A 26,322-nucleotide genomic window follows, 5' to 3' on the forward strand; every position below is an offset into this window, starting at 1 on the left:
TTATTTTGAAAGTAATGCTCTCTCCATAAGGAGCATTATTCCAAAGTAAGAGATTTGTTGGCCAAATGGAGATTGGCCCAAACACCCCTTGGGTTCAATAAGAGAAACAAAGAGAGTCAAGCTTAAAATTCGCAATACTTGTCAAGTAAAGGCTAGTGATGTATCGCAAAAAGAAGCCCAAAAGTGCTAGACAAGAAAAAGATGGGAAAATATGAATAATGTTTTAAGTCTTAATCATTTCATACATACAGCAGGATGAAGAATTTAAGAGAGGTGGTAAAGAAGAGAGAGAGAGGGGACTTTATTGTGCTATCCGTACACCAAGACACCATTTATATTATGTTGCTCTTATATGACTTAGACTTTGAGTAATGTAAGTATGGTGGTTGAGGCAGTGTAGTCGATACTATACCGGTACCGACCGGTATGTACCGTACTAGTATGTATACCAGTATCAAAACGCCGACGTTTCATACTGGTTTAAATACCGGCTATGTACCAATCATATCAGTCAATTTCAGGCAATATCGGCCAGTAACGACTGTACCAGTTGGTACAGAAAAAAGCTCTTTTTTTTTTAGTTTTGTAATTTTTGAATTTTTGTAAGGGCATAATGGTAACTTATTAGCATTATTTGTTTTTTTAGTATGCAATGAACAATTAAGCTTTCTATATTTTATATTGTGTTTTTTTCTTTTTCTTTTAATTGATGCTAAAATCTAAAACCATGAATAATTCGTTCTAAATTGAGGTAATGTTTAATGGTAAACTTTTATATTTATTATAATACACACACACATACCTACATATATATATATATATATATATTTATTTATAAATATAAAAAATAACAGTAAACTTGATACGGTATACCAGTATTGACCAGTACCAAAATATATCATTCCACTGGTCAAATCGATACAACCTTTAGTACAAGATTAACTTCCTTAGGTTGAGGTAGTAATAAGAGTTGTTAATGTAAGACTTGATGACAAGGTTTTATATCAAATTTGGGACATCCCTAGGGTCACATTTTGCTTAAGGATCAAAGCTATTAATTGAATAATTGTTATGTTGTTAAGCAAAAGGCAAGGTTAATCTTTCACAAAAATAACCATCAACAACATTCAAAAGAATTTATCCTGTTATTTAACTATTTTTAATCCCTTTAATATATTTTGAAGTACAAAGAAAACTTTATGCCACAAATTGTAGGTATTAACTATTAAATGCTTATAGGATTAGAATATTACCCTTCTTCCCTTTTATTCATATCAATCATTGAGAAAAAAGAAAAATGCAAAGCTTGAAGGGTTAAATCATAAATGCAAAGAAATTTATGTGAGGTGGGTCATTATCATTTCATTTATCAAAACATCTAAGTATAACGTAAAATCAACAATTTAAGTCCTTGTGGTATTTAAAATATGCGATTGACTTATTAGACATTTGTTACTTTTATTATATTGAAAATGATCTTGCAGAATTGTCCAATAACTTAGGGGAGGGGAGGAGAGAAATGATTTGAATCTTTGACTTTGTATATCTTTGTTAAAAATGGTATGGAAGGTTAGTTGAATTACAAAGCTCTTGATAAGTCTATTTTCGACCGTCTTTTTACTAGAAAGATAAAATAATATATAAATTCTATCCATAAACAGATCATGATCTTAAAATGGTAACAATGAACACACTAGTCGATAAGATTGAGATTTGAATCATTTGATTGCCAGTTACCACACGGGTCTTGCACTGATTGTGTGGGTGGCTCGTAGTCGTAGGTACCGTTTGCGTGTAAAGTTAATTCTTTTGGAATATTATGCATTTGCTGACGAGATCGGTTAAGGAAGAAAGGAGTAAATCTTTCAAAAAAAAAAAAAAAAAAAGAAAGGAGTAAAGAAATATAATAAATTAACGATTGGTGACTGGTGGTCCCATGCATTTTCTATGTTACAAAGTCGGTATGGTACATCGGTATGTTATAATCTGAGAACTATATTGAAGAAACTAAATTTTTAATCAGCACCTTAAGTTCATTTAATTTACCTCTCAAAAAAAAAAGTTCATTTAATTTAATTCATTATATATATAGCATACTAGGTCATATAATAACTTATTGGCGAAAACATTATTTTAGTCCCTACATTTTGGGGTTACGGTCAGTTTAGTCCCTACATTTTAGTAGCAATCAATTTGGTCCTTGTTATTTTCAACTTATAGTCAATTTAATCCCTACCATTAACTCAATAACGGAAAATAGTTACGTGGCAAACGGTCTGCCTTGTTGGCACACATGTGGCTAACATAATAATATAAAATCAATTAATTAAATATTATAAAAGCCATATCAGCATTTTAATAATAAAAGAAATCCATGTCAGACAAAAAAATTCTGAAAAGATTAATTAAAAGAAAAAAAATAAAGAAAATGAATTTTTAAAACAATTCTCACTTTCTTTTATTTTCTTTAGAATTCTTGCACTTTCTTATTTTCTAAACACAGTATACCCAGCAACACCCAACACCCAGCAACACCACAATATGAAATCAAATCCAAATACCGAGTGTTCAGCCAAAAAAATCCCAATACCGACACTAGCACTAAATAAGCACTCTAGAATGAATTTAAAATTAAGTTTAATTCTTTAAATACCCATTATCTCCCTTTGAGGGACAATTCAAATCCCAAGACTCCTGGATTTGGAAGAGTATCTGCTCATGTCTGAATTCCCCTCTGATACAGGCTAAATGGAGAGTAGGGAATGTAGGGAAGATATGCTCATTTGGCCTCTATATAATAGGGGAGTTTCTGAAGTTAAAAGCGGATATCAGCTTCTTGCAAAAGGCACTCAACATAATATTCACACTAGTACAAACAGTGAATGGATTTGGAAGAATTTATGGAGGTTGAAAATTCCATTCGTACTTATTAATTATTATCCTTCTGTGGAAATTTCTGAATAATTCTCTTCCAATTATATTGAGTATCGAGAGAAGGTATATTGTCACAGATAATTAAGGTGTGCGTCTTGTGTCACTTAGAAGAAGGGGATTTAGATCATCTCTTCCTTCCTTGTTGGGTATTGGGTTTTTTTTGGCTAAACACTCGGTATTGGGACTTGATTTCATATTGTGGTGTTGTTGGGTGTTGCTGGGTATATTGTGTTCGGAAAATAAGAAAGTGCAAGAATTCTAAAGAAAATAAAAGAAAGTGAAGATTCTTTTAAAAATTCATTTTCTTTATTTTTTTTTCTTTTAATTAATCTTTTCAGAATTTTTTTTCCTGACATGGATTTCTTTTATTATTAAAATGCCAATGTGGCTTTTATAATATTTAATTAATTGATTTTATATTATTATGTTAGCTACATGTGCACCAACAAGGCAGACCGTTTGCCATGTAAACATTTTCCGTTAGTAAGTTAACGGAAGGGACTAAATTAACTACAAGTTGAAAATAGCAGGGACTAAATTGACTGCTACTAAAATATAGGGACTAAATTGACCGTAACCCCAAAATGTAGGGACTAAAATGGTGTTTTCGCCTAACTTATTATATATATAAAGCATACTAGGTCATACCATAACTTATTTTATATATATATTAATACCATACTAGCTAGGTTTTATCATAACCTTGTTTCTCAAAAAAAAAAAAAAAAAGTTATATCATAACCTCCTCTTGTCTAACAAGATTTTCAGTCCTAGACCGTTCATTGAACCGTAAAAGAGAGAGGTTCAAGGTTTTTGAGGTCGAACCGTGATGACGTTATAATTAATTTAATAATTATTTAAATATAGATAAATATATTAAATTTTTAAATATTAGCAAAATTTACTAAAAATATCTTAAAAATTGAAACAAAATACATAAAATAGTACATTATAAGGTTAATAAAAAATAGTACAACATAAATAAGCATAAAAAGAAATTTTTATAATAATCCTTTAAGAGAAATCATTTCAATTAACTAAAAAGGACTTTTAAAATAAATTCATAAATTGCATAGGTATTATTCTTAAATAAAAAGTTAATTTAGTAATATTTAATATGTTGAGAAAGATGACATAGAAGTTTAGAAACTATAAATCATGTAAATTTAATATAAATTTAATAATATTGCATATTAGCTCCTTAGAAGAGCATTTGGTTTGTTGGTCATGGCTGTAGTAACCCAAAAAGGGAGGTCTTGTATTCCATGGAATCCCACATCGTCTAGGGAAGCACATGGGAATGTGTTTATAAGAAATGATCTCCTTTAATGTGTAGAGGCCTTTTTCCCAGCACAACCTAGGGAAGAACAAAACCATGAGGGGGTATGGGCCCCAAAGTGGACAATATCTATACAATTGGGGCAGGGCTGTTACAATGGCTTCGGTCTTGCTTACAAGGTGTGAGAGCACAGGTTTGGTCTGGCTTCGGTTCTCTCACAACTCACTTATATCCGGTTCTCTAGGCTTAAAAAAAGGGATTTCAATCCGGTTCTCGGTTTTCCTGGTTGGACCACCCAGTCCAATCCAAGTTTCAAAACATTGCTGTCTAATGCATACAAAATATTTTATCACAAATTCTGGTAGTATGCATTTAAAATATTTTAATGTGAGTGGTTCACTGGTTTGTCCCACATGAACCAGCCTTATTTTCAACTTTTTGAGAATTCAAAATTTGATTAGTGAACTGCTTACAGTAAATTATTCGACAGAAGTTTAGGTTAATTAACTAATTGAATTAGGATTGAGTTTGATTTTTTTCCCCCATATTTTATTGATTATTTTGTTCAACCCAAAACAAGCTTACAAAGTACTCGCGGCTTCTAAAGAATCTAAACAGCAAACACAATATACCAGCAGTAAAAACAAATCAAAAGCAACTAAAAACTGCTAACAACAACTTTGACTATACCCTTTGGCCCTGCTCAACAAACAACTCAACAATATGAGTGTAAGACTCTTGCTTCTAACTAATTTGTTGATAAGGGAAAAGATAAGTATCTTTTTGATTTGTTTGTGAAATTAATACAGGATATTTGTTAGTGAAGATTTAATTTTCACAAATCTGAAGATAGTATTGATGATGTTTAGTTAAAATCAATTAATTCGTCATTAACTTTTAGAAAGAGTTTGAATTTGTTAAATCAAGTATAAGCTAGACAAGTTCCTCAAAAAAAAAAAAAAAGTATAAGCTAGACAAGTTTGAGATTAGATTGCTAAAATCTAATAATTGAAATTTTGAAAGGAGTTTGAGACATATGGATTATAAGGACTCTTTAGAGTTCTTATAATAACTCTCTTGTGAAGTTCTTAAAAAATTATCCCTTCACAATGAAATAAGTGGATTGGATTTTGGGATCGGATGTGGGCGAAATTCCCGTCAATAAAATAAGTGGATTAAATTTTGTCACGTCAAATGATCAATTGTTTTATCATTTTTCAGATTTGACAGAAAACGGATAAGTAGGAAAATTTTGGCAATTCATAATTAGTATAGTATAGATATAATAGCTATTAGGAAAAGCGCATTGGAGTCTTTGACTTGATAAAAAGTTAGAAACAATTCAATTTTTCTAGCATCTTCTCAATCTGTATTGTCTCCTTCACTCTGTTTGCATAGAGCCATTGAACTTTATGCTCAATGCCAAATCTAATAGCTTGGTGGTGCCTATGAAAGTTTGATTGGATTCCAATTTTTCTAGCATCTTCTCAATCTGTGTTGTCTCCTTCACTCTTTTTGCATAGAGCCATTGAATTTTATGCTCAATGCCAAATCTAATAGCTTGGTGGTGCCTATGAAAGTTTGATTGGATTCCTCCGAATCTTGATTGATTAAGTTGAATACGGATGCTGAGTTTTAGGGACTAGTTTAGTGGTAGAATTAGATGCTTTGATGGTGGTATCCTTCCTAATTAAGTGGTTTGGTGGAAATTAACTCTGGCTTGTAGTTGATATATGAAGGAGAACAAAGTTTGGTTCCAAAATCTAAGCTAGTTTGGAGCTATTTTTTTCTCATTCATCTCATGGTAACTTATAAAACTATAAATGTATACTTATTTAATCAAGTCATACGATTCATTGAAAGAAGATAACTCCTAACTAGTTTAGAACAAATATTTTTTCTATGATAAAAAAATAATAGAAAAGCTACGAAATAGAGTACAGCTTTTCCTCCATCAACACACGTCGGGGAAACTGCACCCAAAAAACAGCCACAAAAAATTTAGACGAAAAGTCCATTTTCAAAACAAGTAGGCATCAATGTTTGCAGACATACCTATCAATTAGACAGACTCCCATATTTAACTCTAATCGTATTTGATAAAATTGTGTTTTCATTGATTTGGACAAATGCTTGATCCTACAATTATATAAAATTGAGTTTTCATTAATTTGGACAAATGCTTAATCCTGTGAAAGGTTCCTGTATACGGCATATATGCATGTACCACAACGATCTTAATTTTGACTACTTAACAATTAGCGTATACGTGATCCAATTATTGCGTTGGTTTGATAAAATCAAAAAAAAAGTTACGTGTTCCCTAGGTTTGTTAACACTGAATGTGGTTTCTTTGTACTTGTAGCTGGTTACAAGTACCGAAGTACAGAGCCTCTCCCATGTCTTTCACTATATTGTACAATTTTGCCTTGTATACATGGACAAAATTCACAATTTGACAACATGAGATGTCTCCATCTCTTCTCATCATCATCATCCTCGTCGTCATAATCTTCTTCTTCTTTTTCTTAATAAAGAATTTTGTTAACAAATATTCTAAAGGTATTTATTTATGAAATATTTTTTAAAAACTTTTTATAGAAAATGAAGAAATAACTGATATTTTTGACACTTTTTTATATTTTTTATAAAAATGATATCAATATTATCCTAAATTTTTTTATTAATTAATGTTCTAAAGATACCCGTTAAGGCGTTAACTGAACATTTTAATAAATAAGAAACTTCATTTTAAATGGAAGGGGAGGAACCTTCCCCCATTTATTTCCCAAGAACATACCAAAAAGTTTTGGAATTAGAATGGGAATGGTTCCTTGTACATGACATATGGAAACTCAACTAACAATTATGTGAGTTGCTTGATGAGTATATCTAAGATTAAGAACATGATAAAAATACCAATCGTGTGGCCAAACACAAAAACTGACATAATATCCTCTATAATAAGACACAATAGACATTGAGGAAGAGAAGCTGGTCAAAGAATGAGTTGGATAACGTGGAGATGGAGAGCATCTCCTTCAAAAATAACATTGGCAAGCCCAAAAAACTAGCTTTGGACACTGCCAACAATATGGCCCTTGCTTGTTGACCCAAATAAGAATGACTTTCTCAATTTTAAAGCAAATGGAGACGGTTCATTTCATTAAGAGGGTTTAATTTTTACAATTTCAACATAGTGCCAATTGTCACGTTATTTAAAATGACTTCTTCTTTTTTTGGTGCGTGATAAAAAGGTGAGAACATGGGGTTAGTCACTTCCCACTTACGATATAAACCTTGTCATCAGTGTCATGAATAACCTCGTGACTTTAGGGCAAATTGCAACTCGATCAATTGAATTTAAATGCTAATGGCAAGACGAAGAAGGTCAACTACTATATCCCTCACCCGCATTTATTTAAAATATCATTTTAGAGAAAGATAGAGAGAGATTCATAATGATGTAGCATTATTTATATGCCTTTAGGGAGTAAACAAGCTAAACTAAAAATAAATCCAGCAAATTTTTATTTTATTTTTTTAATTTTAAAACTTGAAAGGCCAACCTAGCCCAATTAAACGAAGTCCGATCCAGCTAACAACCCACCAAATCGCCAATATTGGGCTGGGCTTTGCTGGGCTGGTATCAGTCTAGATAATCAAGTAACCAACTACGTCACCATACACCAAGTGACACGTCATCCAAATAGACACGTGGAGCCAAGCTTGCTATTCATCTCAATTCCCGTTTTCAAAACCCACGCGCCACTCAAAACGTGCAGTACACCTCATAAATAATAACCGTCCGATTAGTCAACTCGATGATCACGTGCCTCACAAAGATCCACAATTAGAAAACCGCCAAATAAAACAGTGTCAATCCAAGTCGGAAAAAACATGAATTACCGAGTCACACCGATTCCAACCGAGTCAACTCGGAATCTGTGCGAATCGGTGGCCATTTTTCGCGTTCTTCCTCAGAATCAAACTCTCTCAGTCTCTCTGTGTCGCTATCTTCTAACAACAATGTCGTCCTCAGCTTCTGCTTCGTCCGATAGCGACGAAGAAACTCTTCGCCGAAGCCGAATTCTCAAAAGCAAGCTCTACTTCGATGTTCCTCTCTCCAAGGTAAAACCCTATATATTCATATATTACTATGTGTGTGTTTTATTGGACTAAGGTTGTTTGATCAATCAGGTTCCTGTGATTTACGCGGCGTCGTATGATATAGCATTTCTCGGCATAGAGAAGCTGTAAGAACGAAGAAGCTCTTTGGATTTCTCATGTTTGTGAGATTTTTTGTTTAGCATTTGATATTTGCTGATTTAGCGTTTTTTTTTTTTTAATCTAAATTTTATATTTTTATGATAATGAATTTTTAGGTAGTATGATAAATGTGTTAGTTGATAAATATATCAAAGTAATAAACTTTAGCACCACTTCTTATGCTCAATTTGCAAATTGAAAACTGGGGCTATTAGGATGGAGATGGGAAATACACAAATCCTAAATCTTTTGAAAAAAAAATGGAATCTTTGAGGCAAAGGTTTGGCATTTGTGAGCTCTTGAAATTGGTTGAGATGATGTAGAATGAGTAAGTCTAATGACAAAACAAATTCCACAACTGCTAAGATGGCAAGTTGTGATGGGTGTACCATAAAAGTAACAACAATGCTAAAGACACAATTGACATTTATGGACCCACCATTTTTTCTCCATCACTCACAATCGACTAACTTAGCATTTGTGAATTTTTTGTGAAAAAATTTGCATCCATATCACTTGAAAGTAGGGAATTTTTTATACAGTATTGAATTAGTTCTACACTTGAAAGCATTAATCTTTGGTGCTTCATGCCAATGATTTTCTTGGCCCGTTTATTTTCTGGAGAACGACTGCAAGTCCTATTATAGCAGTTTATAGATCTTAGGCAGAAAACCAACTGTGTTGGGTTCCAAAATATTGATCATTTGGTGTGCATCAGATTGGAAACTAAGTCATCTTATCCTAAGAAAATGACCTCTATTGTTTTTGGTAATGATTGAGTGGCCCCAAGAGGATGGGGGATTAAGAGATTTGACCAATAATTTGACAAGTTTACTCAAAATCTTTTAGTATGTCAACTGTGGGCTTAAAACCGTGTGCATAATACTTTATAATCAGCAGTACACTGTTTCTTTATATGTTAAATAGTCGTTGCTAAACTTTATTAATTGTTGCCCTAGCTGTAGAAATAGTATGGCATGCTTTATTGCATAATTTTTACGTGATTATGAGTTGATCATTTGTGAGCTAATTTGGCCATTGAAAAAAAAAAAAAAATAGAATCTTCATAGCTTTGTTCTTAAGTGTGGATCTGAGTTGTTGATTATAATCTTGGCCTTGTTTCTACATTTAATTTATGTAGGCACCCGTTTGATTCAACTAAATGGGGTCGCGTATGTCGATTCCTTGTCTCTGATGGTGCTTTGCACAGAAGTTGTATTGTTGAGCCTCTGGAAGCTTCAAAGGATGATCTCCTTGTGGTAATTTCCTTGTTAGCATGGACATTGTGAATTTGGGATTGGACCTACCAAATACTTCAAAGCATGCTATTGTATATTGTATTTCTTGATCTTTTAAACTGATGGTATTACTTGAGATGTGCAACTTGAGTAAAAAGAAGTTTTTGGGATGCCCATTAGTGTAAGATGAGTAGCATGCATTATTTCTAGTATCTGTATGTTAGCTGATCAGTTCTTGTCGAACAGGTGCATTCCGAATCATACTTGAATAGTCTTAAGAGTAGTGCAAATGTAGCCATGATAATTGAGGTAATGTGTAGTATCCACCCTTGTCTAATTTGTTATCTATAAATACTTACTTATGAGTGCTAATTTGTTTTATTGAAGATCATATGCTTTTCCTAAATTTTATTAAAGAAAAAAAAGATGTGATTTTTTTGGAGATGACTTCCATGAACTTGTTAAAAAGATAACACTGATTTAGTGCTAGGTGAAAGAATACAGATAGTCTTGGTTCCGCATGAGAGTGGTTTTATGATATCCATGACCTCCCAATTAAAGTTTTGATGTTTTTTTTAAATGATTTATTGGTTTAAGTTGGGGTTTCGTAGTTGCAAACTATTTTGTTATTTGCTCAGATCACCGGCTTATCTGAACTACCATACTATAGGTCCCTCCTGTTGCACTATTTCCCAACTGTCTTGTGCAGCAGAAAGTTCTTCACCCATTTCGCAATCAGGTAAAGTCATCATCCACCTGAGATTTAATTTTCATAGTTCATGTTATTGTTTCCTGCAGAATTGGGTTATGTAGATCATTGCTGCAGGTGGGAGGGACTATTTTGGCAGCAAAGCTTGCAAAAGAACGAGGATGGGCCATCAATGTAGGAGGGGGGTTTCATCACTGTTGTGGGGAAAAAGGAGGTGGATTTTGTGCCTATGCAGACATTTCTCTTTGCATACACTATGCCTTTGTTCAGTTAAACATATCAAGGTACCAAGAGTTGCAGTTCAGATGAAATAGTTGCAGCCCTTGTAATTATAAGTTAGGAATTTTAATTCACATTTGAAATTAAATTGGAGATGGCTTGTAATTATAAGTTAGGAATTTTAATTCACATTTGAAATTAAATTGGAGATGGGACTTTCTCCTTGTTTTTGCTATTTCTACAGGGTGATGATAATTGATCTTGATGCACATCAAGGAAATGGCCATGAACTGGATTTTGCCAATGACAGTATGGTTACTTATTTTTCCTCATGGTGGTTCAGTTTCACTGTCTTTTGGAATATTGATGATAGAATTTTTACTAACAGGACGAGTCTATATACTGGATATGTACAATCCTGGCATATATCCATTTGTAAGTTGCCTTCTGTAAATTTTACTAGAGTTTTTAGATCAAACCTCTGTTTCCTCTCTATTACCTCCTTTAAAATATTAATCTCATTTGTTTACTATATGGTGCCAGCTACCCTGCTGGAACATTGTTTAGCTGATGTTCAAGGGTAGGGAGAAATAGTGTACCCTACCTTTGTGTAGTCCATTGCCTTGGGACTAGAGAATAAAGCATGAGATCTTTTCTTTTCTTTTTCTATCAAACTTATTTATTGGTCTCTGTGATTAATTTTTGGCTCCATCTGTTCCTATATTACTATTTGTGGATTATGTATTAATTTTAGTTAAACATATACTGATAACTCCTACATCATTTCTTTCCTCTAAATCTTTTTGTTCATTAGGATTATGAGGCAAGGAGATACATTGATCAGAAGGTTGAAGTAGCGGTAAACAGTCATGCTCTCATGGTAAAATTAGATTGTAGTTGCTTTTGTTCTTGACCTACTGTAATTGTTTCTTTTACTGAATGTGAATAGAGTGGGACCACAACAAATGAGTACTTGAAGAAATTAGATGAAGCACTGGAGGTATGTATATTCCCATTTCTGTCTTCAACATGCCCTCTTCTGTCTTCGTATATAATACTATGAGGAGATATTGGCCTATCAGCGTGTGCTACATTAAAGCTTCCCATTATTAATGACCTAGAGCCTCCTGGATTACATTTCTTGCATCTTTGAGATTTTTTTATGTGGATATTAGGTTGCTGGGCATACGTTTGATCCTGAGTTGGTGGTTTACAATGCTGGAACTGATATTCTAGATGGAGATCCTTTAGGCAGATTGAAGGTAATTTTTCCTTGGATCCATTTGGTCAGCACAAAATTGATATCTCCCTTAAGTGTGTATAAAAACAAGAATAAGTCCTTAATATATATGCATACAGAGTTGTTACATTCACCTATTTCCTATATATTGTAAGTTTGCTTCTTTGTGCAGATCAGTCCTGATGGGATTGCCAATAGGGATGAAAAAGTTTTTAGGTTTGCTCGTGAGAGGAACATTCCAATTGTCATGCTCACATCAGGTCCAATCTCAATCTCTTTCTCAAATGTGTTATAGGATGGAAGAGAGTGGCTTATTTTAGCAAAACCCACAACCTTATATTAATTTTCCTCTGTACTTGTATGTTTATGTGATCTTGGCCTAGACAAACTTCCCCCCCCCCCCCCACCCCCCCCCAAAAAAAAAAAAAAAACCACAAAAAAAAGAAGAAGAAGAAGAAGAAGAAGAAGAGGAAGAGGAAGACGACCCAATACCTGCAGAGGGTTAATAGATTTTCCTGATTGACCAGCACTTCTTTGTGTGCATATAGCACTTAGAACCTGTGACTGTGAAGGGGTTGTCTTTGGAATTTCCATTAAATTAAATAATTTGTTGTGTCACTCCATGGGTGATCCACAAATGTTGCCATTGTAGGATACTTTCTCCTGTCTCTTGTCTTAAAAGGGGAAAAAAGAAAGGAAATAAATGGTTCACCAGGTCTTTGTAGTTGGTTACTTTCTCGTCTGTTGTGATTTAAAAGAAAACTCAACTCAACTCAACTTAGCCTCTTGGAAAGTTTGGTATGTTTATTTGCTCATTTAGCCTTGCATGTGTTCAGGTGGTTACATGAAGTCAAGTGCCAGAGTTATAGCAGATTCCATGATCAACCTTTCAAAGAAATCCCTGATAGATTTGGGTAAGAACGCCTGAAGTATTCATCACTGTTCGTGGCATGAGTTTCTGGGGAAATATGCATCCAAAATCAGTTTGTGTAGTTGATCACTAAATCTTATGGTTGTAAATAATTATTACAAATTGTGATTAGTCCTCTTTTTATCTTCATTCTGTTGATACTTACTGGTAGGACTGTATATTGAGAGCAACATCTAGTAAATAAGTGAGAATTGTAGGCATTAGAGCGCTTGCACACAAAGAAGTGCAATTATTGTCTTAGTGAACATTTTGAACACCCCCCCTCTTCTATCTGTAATGTAATTCTGACAATTACTGTCTTAGTGAATGGAAATGCTAAACTTTAAGATAGTCTCTCTTGTGGTGATAGCTCTACTCTGCTATTGGTTTTGTCTTGATCAGACTTTCCAATCTTGACTACATATGGTACAAATATTGCCAGTGTTCTAGTAATGCTTTCAGTACTTTATCATGTGAGAGTAGTGGTTGTGAAAAAGGTCCCCCCTCTTTCTTTTGATTGGATTATGAGCCATTTGAAAATTTGGAACGTATTTTTGTGGGATCAACCTAACATGCCAGGCTATCTTTGTAGGATAATAAATTATGATGGAGAAACTTATTCTGCCCTTAATTGGATGATTGTCACATTTTTATCAAATAGACACGTGGGCCTTATCTGCAAAAAAATGCAAATCAAACGTGCTATACTTTTCTGTCTCAACGTGTTAAGTTATTGGATCTCACAGTCACAGATCTTATGTAACGTTGCAGCAATTTAGGGCCACAGCAATAATGTACATATTTAAATTGAACTAGAGATCCCATTCCACCTGATTGATCTACTCTGAAAGTTAAAAAAAAAAAATGAAGAGCATACAATAGGGGCATTGCATCAAAGGATGGTTTGCATGGCCACAATGGATTTTGTATGATTCTTAAGCAGAATTTGAAGATTCTAGTTGAGCAATTCAATTCCCAAATAGTTACTGAAAGTCTGAAATAACATGGCACAAACTAGACCAAGATGAAGAAGCCAACAACTCTGTCAATTTGTTTGACCCAATAAGACAAGAACAGTAATAATAATAATAAAGGCAAGGAGAGAATAGTGATAAACATTTTCAATGACAAAATGGCAAAAATTGCCAGTTGCAACAGGGAGTGTCACATGTGAGGAGGGTCCCAACTCCCAAGGGTTCATAATATAATATCATAGTGGGACATTATTCTCAGCTAGTAATCAAAAGAAATAAAAACTTTCATTATATTTCATAACATCACAACACGAGTCACGACCGATTTCTGTTTTTAACTAACCCAATAAAGGCCTCGACCAGCGTCATAATCTTTGGACAACCCCACACCCGCTTGGTTACTTTTATTTTATCTGTCTTCTGTAACTCAGGAGGGTTCATTTCTTTTCATCAAACATGACTCAACTGTTCATTAATTACAATGTAAAATGTCTCCTGTAATAACTCAACCGCTCATTAATTACAATAATTTATTGAGAGTCTGTTTGATAATGCCGTAAGTGTAACTTTGTCAAGGATACAGGCATACAGCGAAGGAATTTGCAGTGTGGGAGCAGGTGTATATATATATATATATATATATATATATATTTATAGAATATTGTTGGGTAAGCGTTTTACATCAGCAAATGTTTGTATTTGAAGTACTTTATGTGAGTGTTTCATAAATGTTATTGTTAATGTGCAATGAATGTTTGTAAATGACTCAAATAAAATATCATGATATGATTCCGCAAAAAGTCTAAAAGATTATTCCTATAAAAATAAAAACAAAAAATCTAAAAGATTATAATAGGAATTTTGTAGAAAATAGAAGAAAAAAAAATTGACCATTCAATCCCTCCACAATTAACCCCAATTATTGAATTATAAAATAATAATAACGATATTGTTAGGAGTCCATTGCTTACAGAGCAATTTGAGACCTTTGTCATGCAGGAAAGAAAAGGCTTTGTACGAGGGTTCATTGCCTCCTTTTTCGTAATAACTAATAACTGATTTTTAAATATGGTTTGCTTTCCATGATGTAGCCTAGTGATCTTGTTGAATACGTTTCTAATCCTTTAATGAGTAATATAATTACCATTCTCAAACTAGTCTTGATAAACATCCTTCTCATTCTCCAAAAAAACAAAAATCATTTTCCCCCCTTACTAGGATAGATTATAGAATATATATAATGAGAGATCCATGACTCCATATCGATACTCTATAGAACCATACTAGTGGTTGGATGGGCCATTAGGCCCCAAAACCTAGTTCTAGTACAAATTTAGATTTGAGTTGTGATTATGGCTATCTTGCATGATGATTTATAAGCATCATGCCTCGAGAAGTCTACTGTAACTATTGACCTTATCATGTTGAGTGATTAAAATAAAGGGAGCTTTGTTGCCCGTAAATCGTAAGGGTCTCACCTAACATTGGTTGGATTAGATGTTAACCCACAATCACTAGATAGGGTGGCATAAGCCTCATAACTAAAATTGTAGAGATTCATATTATTGTTTCAAAAACTCTCCGAAACATAGCCTTTAATGCAATCCTATCAAATCACATTAAATGTTATTAGATAATCATCTACTTATTGCTTTTCTTTATAATACGAGAGATGTGAAGATTGTTGCACGCCTCATGTTTCCTTGAAACATGACTAAGGAAAAAGAATACTAAGGTATAATCTACAAGTATGGCATACTGATTTGGAATAATGGGGGATGGACACATTGCCATACAAAAAAATCCCCATAGATAGTAAATTTTTACAAAAACAAAAAGGTGTGCAATCTTAGTTGAGACACTACAGATTCTCATTAAAAAAAAAAAAAAGTTGAGGCACTACCATTTTTGTTTTTCTTCTTATCCCATTGGTTTCCAAGTGAAACTATCGGAGCTGCTTTAGTCAACTTTTGAGTTATTCTAGACCAAATTGAAGATTTTATTTCTTAAGTAGAGGATTTGTTAGATTGCAAAGACTTATAATTGAAGATTTTAGTTTGTCCCTCCTATGAAAATTTTCCCACCCACAATATCTTAACCTATAGAAAATAATCCATAATTGCTTTCCCCATTAAATTAGTGTTCATCACCCAAATATATCTCTCTTTCTCTCTCTATTTTGGGATTTATTATAGAATTTATCTTTAACTATAAATCAAGATCCTTAAGTTTAACTGTATTTACAAGTAGCATTGTAATTCAGTGACATCATTGAGTTATTTATTTATTTTTATTTTTTTTGAAACCATCATTGAGTTATTTTTTACAAGCAAAACCAACATTCAAATCCTCCTAAACCTACTTATCATTGGCAAAAAGAAACAAAAATCTTATTAAAAGCCACTCACCTTTATAACACCAAAGAGGAGTGAGAGAGAGAGAGAGAGATCAGAAATCCAACTAATCCCTTCGACTCCATAGACTCCTTTTCTTTTTTTTAATTTATGAACCCATTGACTCTTATCTCGAGTGGATGCTCTTGCAACTTACACTCTGATTGGACTAGACCATAAGTCCATAATAAAGAATTAAAGATACACACACTGCTTTTATTTATTGGGTACAGTACTCTCACAGTTGAACCTAAAAATAACCATCTTTCCTTTCCTCCCCAATCTATCCTTTTATTATTTCGCTGGAGGAGGAGGAGGGAGGTTGTGTACACTATACACTCTCTATCTATCCACTTCCTCACTTTCCACTCCGTCCCTTTTCTCTCTCATTCCTCATTTCTCTGCGCCTCTCTCTCTTTTTACAAATCCCAAAAACGACGTCGTCGGCTCTTTGCGAAAAAAGCTCAAAAACGCTTATTATTCACCAGCGTCGACGACTCGCTTATTCTGCGCCTTTATTTTTTCCTTCCTTCTTTCTCCGCAATGTTGAAAAAGTTTCCATTTTGGGAGCTCTTCAGTCTCTCTCTCCTTCTTTGCTTCGCTCTCTTATCTTCTACCTCACTCGCCGACTCAGACTCTGACTCAGATCGCCTCGACCTAGACCACTCCAACTCGTCCGAGTTCAATGTCTCTCTCTCCAAACCTAAAGAAGGCAGCTTCGCTCACATGATCGATCGAGCTCTCGCCAACGAGTTCCCCGAAAACGATCAACCCGAAGGTCCTCTTAGATCCAATCTCTCTCTATCTCTCTCTAGCTAACTCAAATTATTTTCGAAAATTTTATTTTATTTTATTTTTTGAATTTCTTGTTGGCAGTGGCTGATTCTGGAAGCTTCAACAACAGTGTAGCTGAGCAACAGGTTAGTTTGGCAATTTTTTTTGAATTTGAACTAGTTTATTACTATAAACAACTTCAATTACACTACTGAGTTGCATTGTTTGAATGATTTTCAATTGAAAAATCCTGATCTGTTAAAACGCTATGTTCAGTTAAGATTCCAATCATAACAATTATAAATTTATTCAATTTTTGCATTATTGTGATCATTTATTGTTTTAAATTCGTGCTCTTAATTAGTTGGATACTCTAGATCTTATCTCTCTGTGCTAGTTTGAATTTGAATCGTTTTATTTCTTTATCTGTTCGTGTTGATCAGGCAACTCTGGAAACTGTAGCCAGAGTTAGAACGAAGAAAAATGACACAAAAGAGGAAAAGTATGCGTTTGTTTCTTTTTTAAAAACTTTTAAATTCGAGGATTCATTTGTAGTTTCTCACTCAAATTCACCATCGGTTTGTGCGTTTCTAACTCTATGTTGTTGGTTTCGACTTTTAGGTCATTTCAACTTCAAAATGTTTTTAATCTTGATAACGATAATCGAGCTGAAGATACACCTACATTGATAGATCGGAAGGTAAGGTTGCTTCATTAAAAAAAAAAAAAAAAAGGGTACATATACGTATTAGATTTAAATTAATAATCCGTGTGCTTTATTTTTCAGGACAATGTCTTTATTATATCCAATTTTAAATCGAAATATCCAGTTCTGCAGCTAGACATAAGGTAAAACTTGTGAATTAGTTTCGATTTTGTGAAGTCATGTTTCAGCACATAACTCGTAAGCTTATCTGAGCTCTTTTTTTCTAATTATTTCTTTGTAGATTGATATCCGATTTGGTAGTTGTTATTGTGTCCGCAACATGTGGTGGCATTGCCTTTGCTTGTGCTGGACAGCCGGTCTGATTATATTTTTGATCTATACTTTATTCATGACAAACTGCAATGTTAGAATCTGTTCAAGTGTTGCATCTCACTGATTGTCTGATATTTTTTGTTAATCATGCTAAATTTTCTCAGGTTATTACTGGATATTTGCTAGCAGGATCGTTTATTGGACCTGGAGGGTTCAGCTTCATCAGTGAAATGGTCCAAGTATGTTGCTTTTTTCTTTAAAACCTATTAGCCCTGCTTTCTTTTATTGCTTCCTTTAAATGTCTTGAAAATGATGGGTTTTTTGTTTGGTTCTTGGTTTGATTATTATCACGTTAATTCCTTTTGAAATTAGTTAAAGCCTAGACATTTTTCACTTGTTCTAGAATTTTTGTTTGCAATTATTTAGGTGTTTGTAACTTGTGTCAATGTGCCTATGTCAGAAATTTACTAAAGATCATGCATCTTGTTACATTGCTATCAAGGAGTCAAGGGCACAAAAATTTAAAAACAAATCATCAAGCATGAAATGGTGGTCTCCATCATATAATAGTAACTGAAAATAAAGATGATTTACTCATGTAGTTATTTGCTAGGCTCATCTGCTCTTATTGTCACAAGGTGGAGATTATTCATCTTAGTATTCTTTTTTTATCAGATGTCTCTACAGGTCACTTACTTTTTTGCACTGATGAATGCACATAGGTTGAAACAGTGGCCCAGTTTGGTGTAGTTTTTCTTCTTTTTGCACTGGGCTTGGAGTTCTCCATAACGAAGGTCAAATTCTGTTCTTTGGCCTGCTTCATTTTCTTTCTCTTTTAGTGAAATTGTGATTCAAACTCTATAACTGTGTGATTGCAGCTTCGCGTTGTTCGAGCAGTTGCTGTTCTAGGGGGCCTGCTACAGATTTTCTTATTTATGTGCCTGTGTGGCATACTAATATCGGTATGTCTACAAATTCTAACAGAATATTCACAGAAGTTTGCCCCTTTCTACTTGTGAAAACTACTTGCACCTGATTATGTGCCATAGAAAAGTTTGATTGAACTGGGAATACTGGAAACGCTTAAAAGAGATGCAAGTTTCAAAGTGATAAAGAACAATTAGAAATGGATGACAAGTTTACTGAAGATTCTTGTATGATATCAACTTCATCTCAAGTCCATTGAAGAGTTATTTTGCTCTTTAGTTACATATCTTGTGTTATATTTTGTAATTATTTTCTTAAGCTTCGGATTTGGGCTCTCAAGTTAAAGCTTTTTGCTTAAAGGCAGCATTAATATAGAGTAATTTGATGGTGTTGAGAGGTTTCCAGCATAAGAAGTAGTTGAACCAGTAGATGCTGGTGATAATAAGTCCATGTTAGGCAGAAAACTTAAAAGATAGTTTTGATTTTATTTATTTCGGTTTGGTCTTGTTCCTTAGTTGTGTGGTAGTATCGGATCCCCTTTTGATTGAGCCAACATTAGGACTATTTTCTATTATAGCAGTTTGAAGCTTTCACTCCATCTAATCCTATACATTATTGATGATTTTTTTTGTGTGAAGCCCCCGGGCCTTGAGTCAAGTGATAAAGGAGTATGGTTTGGTTTGGGGTGGGTCTTAGGTCTGACTTCTAACAAACAAATGGGGTGAATAAATTTATCATATTGTAATGCTGCACTTTCATTGGATAATGCTAATGCATTGCTTTGATTCTCACATTGTCAAGTTTTGAATATCTAGTAGACTGTTTACATGATCTCATTAACAATGCTGTAATTAGTGGATGCTTTTTGCAGTTATGTGGTGGTAAAGCTTCTGAGGGGGTATTTGTTGGTGCATTCCTTTCCATGTCTTCAACAGCAGTGGTAAAAATTTATGTGAATTGTCTTATGCATGCATGTGCTTCCAGTTCTAGATGTATCTACTTGGGTGAATAACAGGCATAATGCTGAAGTTTCTCTCTTTGGGACACAGGTATTGAAGTTTTTGATGGAAAAAGCCTCTACTAATGCCCTTCATGGCCAAGTTACCATTGGCATCCTTATTCTGCAGGTATTTAGTTTCCTTTCCTTTTCTTTCCCCTTTTTTTTCCCAAATGATATTTCTTCCATAGACTCCCCACTTTACGTGTAAGTGTTTTGTTTCTAACACTCAAATGATTGATTTGAACAATAATTTCCTCTTTCAAACTCTCTTTTAAGTCTTAAGAATTTTTTGCCCTCCAGGACTGTTGTGTGGGTTTACTGTTTGCTTTGCTCCCAGTTCTGGGTGGGACTTCTGGTGTTCTTCAAGGAGTGATGTCCATGACTAAACTGTAAGTAAAGGACTTGTGAAGCACTACAAGTTTCCAGATTCCTTCCTTTTTGTCTGAGAAGTGTCATTGTGTTTAATTAGGGAATAGCTCATTTGAAGATGCGTTTTTGCTACTTAGTGTATTGAAAAAGGACTGTTAAGGGACTTCATGGTCTCTTAAAGCTATAACACTTAATAAAAGAAAATACTTATAAAAAAAACACTACATAAAAGAAAAGGAATAGAGTGAGTATATATTGATGAGGTTGATGAGGTTGATGAGGTTGATGGGGAATTACATACAGAAACATTATGAAACATGCATATCTAAAACATTCTATAGAAACGTTTTAAATATATGCATATAGCTATTCTGCAGATGAAATGAAACTCAAAACTTTAGATGTTATCTTCATTATTCTAGATAAGACCACTTGAATCTTTACAAGTGAAGGTAAAAGTCATTTCTGCTTGAGATGACGATACCATATGTGGATATGAAGAAGAAATGGTGAAGGAAAATCTATCTTTGATGAGCTGAAAGTATTAAGGATTAGAATTGGGACAGTTATGACTGTTTCTTTTTTAGAACTTTTTCCTCTTCTTTTTACTTCCTTCATTGTCCCTTCCAATTATGATATCTGTTAATACAATCTGGCTAGGGTCATACCTTTTTTCACAACTTGCAAAGGTGGTAAGTTGTGATTGGTGGGCAATAAGTAACACTACTTCCACATGGGCTCACAACTACCACCATTTGTATTTCCTACCAATCACTACTTGCCACCTCAACAAGTTGTGGAAAAAAGTTATGTCCGTAGACTTATACTCTGTTATGACATCCTACTTCTTTTCTTTGCCAGGTTGGTGGTGTTGATTACGTTTTTGGCTGTTCTGTCAATATTATCTCGTACTTGTGTTCCTTGGTTACTTAAACTGATGATAAGCCTATCATCACAGGTATGGTTACTTGTCTTCCACATAATGTTGAAGATGGGAACCCACACACACACGTTTCTGCAAGATTGCTGAACATGTGTGCTTGAGATATTGTAGTCGTTTTGATTTGTTCTATAATTAAAATTTTATCTGTGCAGACCAATGAACTATATCAATTGGCATCAGTTGCGTTCTGCTTGCTTGTAGCCTGGGTTAGTTATGCTTCCTAATTTTTTATTTTGTCTAGAACTCTTGCTTGCACTTAGACAGTTTTTTTTAATCTCATTCCATATGTATTTGTAATTACTTCATGTTTGGATAAACATATTTGGTGAGGCTTATTGATGCATTGACCCCTCATATGTTTGATAGCAGTTTCCCAAAATTGCCACTAATTTGATTAGCTATTCATTTTTTCATTAATAAGGTTAATATGAGGAAGTGGGGATTTCAATATTTTCATTTAATGACACATAATTTGGCATGAACAGATATGTAAGTGACAAAAGACCAGATCTGTTATAATAAACAAGCAAGAAAGAGAAAGAAAGAAATAACCCTAATCCACAAGGGTCATGGCCAACAAAAAGTACCAAACTCTTAACAAATTTTGTAAACCAACAATAACAAACCCGAATACCTATGCAAGCTCTTTATAATCATCAGCCAACTTGCTCTTGAAGTTATCTTAGGCTCTAAATTAAACTCATAAGTTAAACAAGCCCGGCTTTATCACTAAACATGAAATCCCAAATAATTAAAACCCATAAATTGCCCAGTCCAGATTTTATTGAATTCCTAAATACCATTATTGACTAAAATAAAGGATATTGAATATTATAAATCTGAAAATTTCATAACAAAGCTTCTTCCTTATCCTTGTTGCTGCTGCATCAGAGAAGGTTGACACTCAATAGGGAGTTGTTTTCCTCCATGCTTCTTATTATGAAAAAAACCACAATCAGATCTGTACTTTTTCCATACTTTTTCATAGTCCCAGTTCAAACATTAAAGCCACTCAATTGCAAATGACTGGATTTTAAACCTGTTGTAATAGATTGGAATGATAGCCTATGAGAAAAGGGTTCTCAGCTGGTTGAAACCAACTTAGGTTATTTAATTATCACCCAAGAATTATCTTCCATTAGAAATTTGTGATTGTCTTTATCTTCTATGCTTAAGATAAAGAAAGTAGCTTTAAATATTCTTGTATCAAGGACACATGCATGAGTTTTTGACATTTGACATAAGAGGGTACCTCTAGAGAAGAACTGTGAAAGGATTAGAATAGACATATGAATGGTACATTTGACACGGCTGAAGGCTATAATTGTAGTTTCCATGTTAATTATGTTGGTTGCTGCAGAAATATTATATATATTGGGTATTGTTGCTGTTGAAAGGCTGTGAGTCATGACCTTGTATTACTTACGCACACTATAGATAGATCCTAAGCATGCAACTATTGTCTAATTGTACATACAATTTCAGTGTAGTGATAAGCTGGGGCTAAGTCTAGAACTGGGTTCCTTTGCTGCTGGAGTGATGATATCAACAACTGATCTAGCTCAACATACACTAGAACAAGTAAGAATATCTAATATATGATCTGTTATCATAATTGCTATTTTGTGTAACATCATGTCCTGGAATTTTATCTTCCTTCAAGTCTAGTAATGATGGTTTCACAACCCCTCCCCCCCCTTTTCTCTCTTCCCCTATTTCTTTTCTGTAATACTCTGTAGGATAATATTTTGATAATATGTTGTGATTCATCTGGGTAAGATAGCATGTTGCTAGTTGTTATCAGGTTGGCTTTGAGAAACCTCACAATTTTGTAATCTGTGCAGATTGAACCCATTCGCAATTTGTTTGCGGCTCTTTTTTTAGCCAGCATTGGGATGTTGATCCATGTTCAGTTTCTCTGGAACCACGTGGATATATTATTAGCGTCTGTTCTTTTGGTGATCATTGTAAAAACATTCATAATATCCACTGTTGTCAAGGGATTTGGTTACAACAACAAGACTTCGCTTCTTGTAAGACTCCAATATCTCAATGGTTATATCATAGTTCTTTGAAACAAAAATTATTTTCAATTTTTATGGAACTTGGGTGCGTGTATAGGTTGGAATGTCTCTGGCACAGATAGGGGAATTCGCTTTTGTTCTTCTCAGTCGTGCTTCTAATCTTCATCTAGTTGAGGTTAGTGTTACAGATTCAGTTTGTCATTCTGATGCCTAAAATTTAAAACAGAAAATTTCCTATTATGGATATCAAACGTGTCTGGTGTCCTCATTGTTACTAATGAACATAGTGTATCCCCATGGCCATGTTTTCTAGTTCTTTGTACTGATAACTTCTAGCAGGAAAGTAAGTGAAAATTATGAGCTAATGTAGTGCTAAAACTTTGAACATTTACAGGGGAAAGTGTACCTTTTGCTTCTTGGGACTACAGCTCTTAGTCTGGTATGAAGTTGTTTTGATTATGTTTTAATTGACTTAATGCATAGTATATGGAGTCTATTGATGTACATTGGTCTGTTTTGTCATGAAATCATGCAATTTTTCAGTGTTTGTTGAGGAATAATAAAGTTGTGTCATGCAATTCAAATGGAATTGTTAAAAGAGTGTCTGACTGTATTGTTAAATCATTTTTATGGTTCTTTTTAGAGGAATGGCAAATTTCTTGCACTTACTTTTACAAATGAAATTCTTTATTTATTTATTCTTTTCCTGGAACTGAAACCATGAATGATGGATTAACTATTTTCTGAAACCATTTTGAAAGAGTTTTATGATGACAAAATGCAACTCAGCCCAGAAATGCTTTTAATGTTTACTTTTCCCTCATGCTGCATGGAGATGGGCTGAAAACTCGGACTTGAAATGATAAGCACATGCTGATGTGACATAATCTTATAGAAATGAGAGGAACAGGCCCTGCAAGGGGCTTGGAAAATATATTTATAAAAGCTTAGTTTGCAGTTTTCTGTACAATTATATATTTGTTCCTTTCTTCTTTCCCAAACCTAACCAAAACAAAATGTATTTCTTCTTTTCTGTATGTTAAAATGAAGGTTAGACGTATCCATGATCTGTGCTTGATCCGTTGATGAATTTCTTCAACAAAACAAAGTGTGTTTGGTCTTTGTTGGTTACATGTAAATAAATAAACACTAGTTTCACTTTCTGGCCATGTAAGTGTCAAAGTTTTGTTAGTCTCAATTGAAGCATCCATATTACCTTTTTTGATAAAAAAGAATCATGCATATAAGAAGGCACTGTCTGTGGGAATCCATATTACTTTTGTTTATTCTAGAAGATTAGGTGTTACTGTGTTAGTGATAATTTTGAGATCATGGAAATGAGAGCATTTGAGGATTCGAGATTTTTGAGGAAGTGGTCTTATCATATGCACCAGTGATAAATATGATCGTGTTTGTGGCTGCAGTAATCATCTTCCTTATAGTAATCATGCGTTTTTTCACAAAATCTTCTCTAGGTAACGACTCCTCTCCTTTTCAAGCTAATTCCTGCTGTAGTGCACCTCGGTGTGCTACTGCGGTGGTTCTCCCCTGACAGTTCTGTGGAGGTAATTGCCAGTTTACATTTAATTGTCTAGGTGCTTAGCAATGATTGAACATAGAAGTACCAATTCTGTACATTCTTTCACTTTCTTGGTAGTTTTTTACCTTATCCTTCCAAATGTTTGTTTTTCCAATGGCTCTTTTTTTGGGTGGAACTTCAGATTGGATTTAAAGGAGATAACCTCCGCACGGAAAGTGGAAAGCAGCGTGTTATATTGATTGACCCAGGATCTCATGATTCATGAAGACTGTATATGAACTGAAGGGGGATTTCAGTTTTATATGACAAGTTATACATTTAGCACTGGCTTTCGCGTTTCACCAAGTTGATCAGATTCTATTCTGTGTACAAAGCTTTTCCATGATCTGTTACCTGTTACTGATCAGACTAGAGATCAACAAATCAATTTGAGCATATGAAATTTAAGAACGGGAAAGAGGTGTAAATCTAACTGTTGAAAGGACTAACTGATGAAAGCTTTATCTGTGATATTCATTCGTCTCCACTGGGCAACTTGTGGAGACCATTCTTTCTAAATGTAAGTTGTAACATAGTTTCAGTTTTGTAATATAAAGTGATTGATTTCAAATAGTACAGAATTTTGAATGTATCAAGGGACGTCTGTTTCTTTATAACTTATAAGATTTATTTTTAGAGTTTCAATTTTGTAATTGTAAGTGAAAGTTTTCATTTATATATGGTGTGTAGAATTTTGAATGATCAATGCATTTCTGTTTCATCATAAAATCCTTTTCTGATACACAAAACAGCGAGCTCCCAATCTGTATTTCTAAGGATATGCATGGTTTTGCCACCAGGAAAAAGATTCAAAAGAACATAACTACATAAGAGCCTCTTTTTTCTTTTTCTGAAAGAAACACGAGACCTAGTACGAGAAGGTTATCCAATCTTCACAAACATGTCTCCTGAAAGGTCAACAAAGGGCGCCTCCCCCCACTGTCTAGGAGTAGAGAAGAGAGCACCTTCTCTTGGCAAAGCACTTATTTCCTGCTTGGCCAAGATGTGTTAAACAGAACCTTTTTAAAATTTTTCTCTAAAGGCAGATAACCCAAATATGCGTAGAGCCCATGCAATCAAACTGGAAATTTAACTAATAACAACTATGTGCACCATTTTTTATGATGCTAAATACATCGAAACCAAGATTGACAATAATGTGCCAAACATTGAATGTCCCATATTTATTTATAATTGCATGTTTAAATAAGAAATAATAAATAAAATTTAATATTATATATATTCTATATCTATATTTACTACCTCACTTTCACAACATCATTATTTTACTTATTTTATTTTTAAACCAAATTTTACCACTACAAACATGTCTATTATATTTTTGTTGTGTACTTTGGTCCATTTGGTCCTATTCGGTCCAATTCAGTCTCATCTAGTCCTATTCGGTCAAGTCTGTCAACTTTGGTTCTATTTGGTGTACTTCGGTTCTATTCGATCCAAATTGGTCCTATTCGGTGCATTCTGTGAACATTGGTTCTGTTCGGTCCACTCCGATTCTATTCGGTCCAATTTGGTCCTATTCGGTCCATTCCGTCAACTTT

General features: G+C 33.9%; 2 protein-coding genes across 2 annotated transcripts; both read left to right on the forward strand.

Annotated features, from left to right (window-relative positions):
* Positions 1-8,087: 8,087 nt before the first annotated feature.
* LOC126708496 (histone deacetylase 2) lies at positions 8,088-13,149 on the forward strand. The gene is made up of 13 exons (XM_050408288.1): positions 8,088-8,344; positions 8,414-8,469; positions 9,624-9,741; positions 9,967-10,029; positions 10,391-10,459; positions 10,547-10,713; positions 10,893-10,957; positions 11,037-11,083; positions 11,463-11,507; positions 11,598-11,648; positions 11,824-11,910; positions 12,061-12,148; positions 12,725-13,149. The coding sequence occupies exons 1-13, from the start codon at positions 8,114-8,116 to the stop codon at positions 12,814-12,816; spliced, it is 1,179 nt and encodes a 392-aa protein (XP_050264245.1). The 5' UTR covers positions 8,088-8,113; the 3' UTR covers positions 12,817-13,149.
* Positions 13,150-16,411: 3,262 nt separating this feature from the next.
* On the forward strand, positions 16,412-25,405 carry LOC126708504 (K(+) efflux antiporter 6-like). Its single transcript, XM_050408296.1, has 20 exons — positions 16,412-16,943; positions 17,042-17,085; positions 17,383-17,441; positions 17,561-17,639; positions 17,727-17,788; positions 17,887-17,962; positions 18,083-18,157; positions 18,641-18,712; positions 18,797-18,880; positions 19,717-19,785; positions 19,895-19,972; positions 20,146-20,234; positions 21,076-21,172; positions 21,310-21,363; positions 22,643-22,738; positions 23,002-23,190; positions 23,279-23,356; positions 23,576-23,620; positions 24,657-24,746; positions 24,903-25,405. The coding sequence occupies exons 1-20, from the start codon at positions 16,709-16,711 to the stop codon at positions 24,984-24,986; spliced, it is 1,755 nt and encodes a 584-aa protein (XP_050264253.1). The 5' UTR covers positions 16,412-16,708; the 3' UTR covers positions 24,987-25,405.
* The last annotated feature ends 917 nt before the right edge of the window (positions 25,406-26,322 follow it).

Source organism: Quercus robur, chromosome 2, assembly GCF_932294415.1.
Source record: "Quercus robur chromosome 2, dhQueRobu3.1, whole genome shotgun sequence".
NCBI classification, from domain to species: Eukaryota; Viridiplantae; Streptophyta; class Magnoliopsida; order Fagales; family Fagaceae; genus Quercus; species Quercus robur.

Excerpts from the sequence above, each read along its gene's own strand:
- LOC126708496 (XM_050408288.1), top strand. The coding sequence starts at position 8,114 with ATGAATTACCGAGTCACACCGATTCCAACCGAGTCAACTCGGAATCTG. Across the intron at positions 10,714-10,892 it reads GTTCAGTTAAACATATCAAG|GGTGATGATAATTGATCTTG; the intron begins GTACCAAGAGTT and ends CTATTTCTACAG. Across the intron at positions 12,149-12,724 it reads AATTGTCATGCTCACATCAG|GTGGTTACATGAAGTCAAGT; the intron begins GTCCAATCTCAA and ends GCATGTGTTCAG.
- LOC126708504 (XM_050408296.1), top strand. The coding sequence starts at position 16,709 with ATGTTGAAAAAGTTTCCATTTTGGGAGCTCTTCAGTCTCTCTCTCCTT. Across the intron at positions 17,442-17,560 it reads AATGACACAAAAGAGGAAAA|GTCATTTCAACTTCAAAATG; the intron begins GTATGCGTTTGT and ends TTCGACTTTTAG. Across the intron at positions 23,357-23,575 it reads CTAATCTTCATCTAGTTGAG|GGGAAAGTGTACCTTTTGCT; the intron begins GTTAGTGTTACA and ends GAACATTTACAG.